Below are 7130 nucleotides of genomic sequence, written 5' to 3'. Positions count from 1 at the left end.
AAAGACACGTGTACAAACTTGTGCTTCCTTTTCTAAGTAGACGATCAATTTCTCACAATAATTTGCATGTGCACGTATTCTAACGTGTACTAAAGCTATGAATTTTTTAATGCACACATTCACCTTTTGCGGAAAAGTATATGGAGCATAAGATCCGAAGATCACACATATGCTTTTCCGTACATCTCGGCACTAATATAAAACAGAACAATGCTATAAAGCGTTAAGTTGACCTCATCGATACAACCGTTTCAGTATGACAGCAAGATCTCTTCAATTAAGCATTCTTTGTCCATTACAATGCGCCTTGCTCCCAGTATGGACATATATATAAATGTAGTTACAAGTCTCAAGTCTGTTGATGATATATATATATGTAACATATATGACAATATACAGAAAAGAAAAAAAAGAAAAAGAAATTTGGAAAAGTAGAGGAGAAAACCCAGTAACTCTGCATGTGAAAATTTTCCTGATAACGACGAAAATTTTCTTGCCTGAGAATTATTTACTGAGGGAATGGACCTGAGTCTCACCACCTTGCCCAACATGCTATCGAACCTGACATTCAAAAACCTTCCTTTTTTCCCGTTTTGGACATGAACAGAAGAACGCAAAAATTGCAAGTGAATCGAGCTTGCTTGTAACCTATCAATGCTCTTATTGTGATGGTAGAGAAAACCACCCTCGCCACAGCTTCTCTACAGAGGCCACAGCTTCTTATTCACATTGGAGAGGCCTATCGGAACTGATGTCAAAAGAGCAGGTGTTATCAGCAGTTGTATGTTTTATGCAATGACGAAAATTCAATAGAAGATGGGACGGTTAACCTACCTGTGTCAAAGTGACAGAAAAATTGTGCTGAGAGATCACTCCACTCAGCTCAGAAAAATCAGCGACCACCACCAGGGCTTGAACTGCCAACACCTGTAGTAGAAGTCTGAGTTCGCATAATGGTATCTGGAGGGAATCCCCCTTTTGGCAAGACTGCTCCAACAGGCTCGGGTGCTGCCACTGGTGATGCTACTTGATTCATAGATGGATCTTTGGTTGAAATATATTCTGGGGAAGACGGAGATGGAGCCAGAGTGGCAACAGAGAAACTGAGAGGATAGGGAGCAATTGGCATGTCAGATAGGGGTAAAGCAGATGAACTGTAGCCTAGTGTACCCATTGGGTGATCATATTTGCATGCAACTCCATATCTGCAATATCCATTTTGGGCATAGTATGCACAAGGCTGAGCACCCTGTATGTTAACATAACAGAGAGATTGGTAAGAAGCTGCAGATCATTTTTCAAATAAAAAAGGCAATGACAAACACAACATGATAAGTTCACCAGAACACATAAAAAAGAAACCTAACATACTATATGTTTGTACTCAACAGTATATGCCAGCTGCAACAGGCAAATGTGCAGGATAAAGAAAAAAGGATGAAAATGTATCCAAGACACTTCAGTAAGAGGTACAAATCTCTAGGTCATTATAAACTAATACAGGATTTCACACCATAAGCACAACTAGTAAGGAGCTGGAACATGCAACTAAACATCAAGATCTTACAAGGTCAAACTAAAGGGAAAATAAAATAAAATTGTTATTACAAGTAGATATTTTTAGTTTTCACAATATATGGGACGCTTTGCAGGGTACAATGAACTTCAGTCCAATGTTTTAAAAAGAAACTTAACCCGACTAAACTACTATGCTTTATTGAACTGAGCACCTTAATTAGACGGAAAATAATAATCATGAGTGTGCAACATGGATACACTTGTTAATTCTGTATCAAAATTCCATATCTTTATTTGTTCTTCATGAAAAAAGAGGTATCATGGTTCAGAGCAAATGACAACATAGATGATTGGTTCAGTCTCGTTCTGACAACACTTTTGTTAAACTAACACCTAATATAGTTTATGACTGCCTGCTACAGTGAGTCATCCTATAGCATTTCAATTATATTAACTATCATTTAAATTAGTTAAAAAAACGATATCTACCTGGCAAGAGCTGATTATCAGGGGGAAGAGGAGAGTTGCAGTACAGAAGTATGCATTTGTTTTATATTGGCTCACCAAAAGGGATTTATTAGAAACAAACCAAAACCAATTTGTGACTTGCATAAAGCAAATTATTTGCTTAGTAGATGCAAATCCATGACATGTATAGCAAGATGAGGTATTAATATTGCTGCAAGCCATCTGTGGGCATGGTAAAGCTTATAAATACCAGAGTTACTCTAATAACGCGATCCTTCAATAAAATTCATTTTTAAAATGCCTCTATAAGTTCCATATATAGGCCACAGGTGGTTTTCATTCAATCTCCCAACTTCTCAGAAAGTCAACATACTAAGTAGGTGAACCTTTGCATTTTCACATGATCATTACACTTGTCACTAACTAGACTGTAATATCCGCATATTGGTTGATATGGATTTGTTTCCTACCCTAAAGTGGGTCCTACTCCATCAGTTCAACTCCAGCCCTTTTTATGTGGTTACTCCATCAGTTCAAATCCAGCCCTTTTAATGTGGTTAAATAACACAAGAAACCATATTGTAATAGCCCAGCTTTGTAATTCTCCTTATGTTGTGCTTACTATCCATGGTTTTTCCAGCAAGATCTTCTCATGTAAAATCGTGTCTCTTGTTTTCATCTACTTGCAGGTCATTTTCTAATATAGACTGCCAGATATGCAAAGACTATTAAACAAAAAGGAACGAAATAGAGATGCTAATCTCGACAGTCACTCATTTTGATAGGACATTATCATGGGATACAATGGCTCTTGTAGACTATCAAAGCACTTATCTAGTTATCTTCAAGATTTTTTTAACAAACACATGCTTTTTTTGTTTCTATAATGGTGAGGCGGCATGGTTTGACAGGTTTGATTTTGTTCAAATTTGCTAAAACTGTGGAAGCAACCCACTAATGGAGAAATATAGTGACTTTACAAGTAACATTACTGAATTAGTCCCATCAATACATACATAAATACCAAGTTCTGGATGCTCACCGGACGAAGCGGAAGGCAGAGAGGGCTGAACATATAATTGGACTTAGCAGCGCTCCAATCTCGAGGATGATTATATTTACATGTAGCTCCAAATTTGCAATCTCCAGTTCTCATGTAATACTGACACTCAGGCTGCCCTGGCCGCTCAGGGAATCCATGTTCTTGATGGTTATTGCTCGATTGTCCAGTTGAGGAAGAATATGGCATGTATGGACTGCCATAAGCAATTGTGGCGGAAGATCCATGGTGTCCTATACCATACAGTGGTCCAGCTTGAACGGTTTGCTGCGCTCCACCTGATGCTACAGGATTTACTGATGCCTGCATCAAACAAAAGAGTTAAAACTTGGGGAAAGTCTAGCTACTCTTTTAGGTAAAAGTATTTTTTTAGTTTTTTTTATTATTTGTCAAATAAGTTAACTGTATTGCCGTACATTATATATTTTCTTGACATGGCCAAGTAATTTCAGGTAACACAATAATTGAATGTCTTGCAGATCTTGCCTAGACAAAGATCATATGATAATCTTATACTCCCTCCGTCCCAAATTGTAGGTCGTTTTGGCTTTTCTAGGTTCACGGATGTTTGTATGCACCTAAATATAGTGTATGTCTAGGTGCATACAAACATCTATGAACCTATAAAAGTCAAAAAGACCTACAATTTGAAACGGAGGGAGTACTAGCTTGCAAAAGGGCTTGCTCATTTTCTTTATATCTTGGCACAAGTTTGTTGCCATGAACCCTTTCTTCTATCAAAAATAAAGCAATGTGTCCAAATTATATACCGGATAAGGGCTCCATCCTTGCAATGGAACCATTCCAGATGAGAGCATCATCGGAGTGTATGAGCCTGGCATATATGATCCAGGAACTACAGGTGACCTTCCCATTTGCCAATTTGCAAGAGGAGCATATGTATGGGGGGAGGGCACAGATGCTGATTGTAATGGTGGATATATTCCAGGGGTCACAGGAATACCACCAAATTCTGGATGATGAAATTTACATGTAGAACCAAACTTGCACTGCCCAGTCTTCATATAGTAGGAGCATTCTTTCTCACCCTGCACTTCATTCATGTAAATTATTTTTTCCAAAATAATTTTAAAAATGATCCAAGAAGCAGAGTCATAGGAATTTTCATACCGGGCGTAGAGGGAATCCATTGTTGTTTAGTATAACAGATTGCACTGATCCATCTTGCTTAGGATGGTGGTATTTGCAATTGGAACCAAATTTACAAGTGCCAGTCTTCAAAAAATACTGTAAAAAAACAAAAGGACAAGCAGTAAAGCACCAAAAATTAACAAGTCATCTGACATAACATGTAATAAGAGGCGTGGACAATTACTTCCTTTGATATTTGTGCAATGCCTGTGCACAAGCAGCAGATACATGCTACACTGGGGGTGCGCAAATAGTGTGCAGGAGGTGCCGAATACATGCTTGAATGTGTGAATGATGCTTAACCTTTTTTATGGAAGATAATGAAACTTTAGTTTGAAGGTGTTAATGTACCTCGCATACGGGTTGACCCTGTCTCTCTGGAAAGTCTGGTGCTGCTCCATTCTTGGTACCTCCACCAAACTAAAGTTTTGAAATAATATTGAAAGAAATTATTAGTTTTTCACATTAGAACAATTTGCAAAAAGGTTCCCTAGAATTCTATTGGAAAACATAAACTCTTAGCAACTAGGGATTTATTTGCAGCAGACGTCAGATAGCCTAAATCATCTAGGATTGCCACCACGGGATGAGAAGCAGATTTACAAGTGCTAACCGTGACTAGTAAGTAGTAGCAGTAATCAAAGTTGTGAACATTTGAAAGAATAGCAGGTCATAAAGCTCCTAATCCGTGAAAAACAAGGATAAAAAAAAGTTACTTCAAGCTACCATAGTACCATGTACCAACCATCAGCATTGTGAATAAAAAAGTTGAATTACAAAGATGACTGTCCCTGCTTTTGTTCCTTCACATTTGACGTAGAAAACTTAAATAACTACCAAATTGGGAGGAAAGTAACTTTTTATGTCATCACACGTCAGGATCACTATGACAACATCAAAAGTGAAAAAAAAACAGGGGTGGGCTATGTGCTTTCAGTATATGCATTTATTACAACCTGGTAAACTCGAAGGAGCAAATAAAGACAAAGTAGTGAATTTGAAGCATAGAAGAAACAGAAACGGCATAGCAGACATCAACAACAAACCACGAAAAGAAGGAATGACATTCCGCACAAATGACTGGCCCATCAGCTCCCAAAAGGATGCTCAAGGCTGATCAAGACATTGATTCTTGCATCCGATCACTAATAACAAGACACCACTGATAATTTCGCAAGTGCCGCGCCAAGAACTGGCTTCGGAAGAACCACATTACCCAAAATCACTAGTTTCTGCGTCCCGCCCCTCACGGGGTTCACACCGCAACTACCTCGATCACACGGCGAATCTACCTGGAGCGGGAGTAATTCGCCTGCGGCAGCGCCTCGGACGCGGGCACGGGGGGGCCGCGGCGCGACGCGCCGCATCAGATCGGGACGGAGCGAGGGAGTAACGCGGGAAACAGGGGGCTCACGCTCACCTCAGTGCCGCCGCGATCGCGGGGGTGGTTGTAGCGGCAGCGCTCCCCGAAGCCGCAGGCGCCCGTGCGGAGGTAGTAGCCGCAGTCCGCCTCGCCCGGGCGCTCCGGCAGCCGCGCGTCCGCCTCCCGCTCCCCGTCCTCCCCCTCCCCGCCGCCGTCCAGCCCCAGCCTCAGCATCGGCCCTGCAACAGCCACGCATTCGCGCGCCACGCGCACGCACACACCGTCAGTCACACCCGGAATCCACCGGAGATCCGCGCGGCTGTACGCCGAGCCGGAGATCTGGACGCAACGAAAAGGCCGTAGGCAAAGCAGAGTACCTTCGAGGCCGGTGCCGGGGCTCGCGCGGCCGCCCTCTCCACCTCCACCTCCTCCTCCTGCGGCCGCGGCCTCCTCGGCGTGCGGCGGCTCCATGGCGTCGCGGGCGGCGGGGAGGGAACCTGGAAGCTTCACGGAGCGGCGATCGGTCGGGCGATCGGAGTGGGAGGAGGAGATCGGGGAGGTGCCTGGGTTTTCTCTCTCTCTCTCCCTCTCTCTCTCTCTCTCCCCCTCTCGTTTCCTTTCCTTCCACTACTGTGGTGTGGCAGGCTACTGCTCCCTCCCCTCTCTTGTCTGTTTTTTTCTCTTCCTCTCGCTCGCTCTATTTTTCCGCAGCCTCTGTCTCGCGGCTTCGCTCGCGTCGCGTGTGCACCTGTCCGGAATTTACACGGGGGTAGGTGTTCGTGTTCGTGTCCCCTTTTCGTTTTCTTTTTTTTTAATTTTTTTTTGTTAAAAAAGGGTTTGTTTTGCCTGCAGGACCACGCTTTGGGAGGTAGCTTAGCTATCTACTAGGGCGGGGCGGATTTATGGTGATTGGTGATTTTCCTTCGTTCGTTCGTTCGTTGCATAAATGTGGAGCGATAACGGTTGGAGTTAAGGGGTGCTGTTATGGCGCTTGAGGGTGAAGTTATGCAGCTCCTTGAGCCGTCAACTCTTGCATTTTGGGACTGCGGTAGTTTAGTGTCCGTGGCGCGTGTCATCTCTCGTATGCCGTGTGAAAACGTTTTCGTCCGTGGTGGTTTAGTTTCCGTGACGTGTGTTATCTCTCGCGTGCCGCGTAACGCTTTCGTCTTTAGGATGTGCAACGTTTTGCGACGCGTGATGGTGGAGCGTGACACTGGAAGGACATATCTTGTCATTCTTGTCCGTTAGATTCTCGTGATGCAAAGTTTTTCATAACTATTTTTTTTGTTATGTTATGCAGGGCTGGCTGCGTATGTTCTCTCCTATCAAAGTTCCAAATCTCGTGAGCATGGAAGGATATGCTTCAATGGTTTTGCAACTTTAAAGATCTATAAAGGCACTGTGTATATACGAGACGGTGATTCATATAGGTTTTACGCACGAGGAATAACCACATTAGTCGACAAAAACAATCTTTCGTAGACAATGAAATGAGAGAACAATAGAGGGACATTTCTTAGAGAACGGTACAATCTTGGACTTTGCCTGGTAAGAAAACTACAAGTCATC

General features: G+C 42.6%; 1 protein-coding gene across 1 annotated transcript; it reads right to left on the bottom strand.

Moving 5' to 3' along the window:
- Positions 1-257: 257 nt before the first annotated feature.
- On the bottom strand, positions 258-6285 carry LOC117857745 (zinc finger CCCH domain-containing protein 6). The gene is made up of 8 exons (XM_034740581.2): positions 5939-6285; positions 5619-5800; positions 4550-4618; positions 4178-4294; positions 3817-4095; positions 3029-3349; positions 835-1249; positions 258-748 (listed from the first exon to the last, which is right to left on the bottom strand). The coding sequence occupies exons 1-7, from the start codon at positions 6030-6032 to the stop codon at positions 893-895; spliced, it is 1419 nt and encodes a 472-aa protein (XP_034596472.1). The 5' UTR covers positions 6033-6285; the 3' UTR covers positions 258-748; positions 835-892.
- Positions 6286-7130: the final 845 nt, after the last annotated feature.

The sequence above is a fragment of the Setaria viridis genome, chromosome 5, assembly GCF_005286985.2.
Source record: "Setaria viridis chromosome 5, Setaria_viridis_v4.0, whole genome shotgun sequence".
NCBI classification, from domain to species: domain Eukaryota; kingdom Viridiplantae; phylum Streptophyta; class Magnoliopsida; order Poales; family Poaceae; genus Setaria; species Setaria viridis.
This window is presented reverse-complemented; position numbering and strand designations above follow the sequence as displayed.

What these genes read in the sequence shown, in the direction of transcription:
- LOC117857745 (XM_034740581.2), bottom strand. Translation starts at nt 6,032, where the DNA reads ATGGAGCCGCCGCACGCCGAGGAGGCCGCGGCCGCAGGAGGAGGAGGT. An exon ending in ATGGATTCCCTCTACGCCCG is followed by an intron (nt 4,096 to 4,177) that starts GTATGAAAATTC and finishes AATGAAGTGCAG; the next exon opens with GGTGAGAAAGAATGCTCCTA. An exon ending in TCTGCCTTCCGCTTCGTCCG is followed by an intron (nt 1,250 to 3,028) that starts GTGAGCATCCAG and finishes GTTAACATACAG; the next exon opens with GGTGCTCAGCCTTGTGCATA.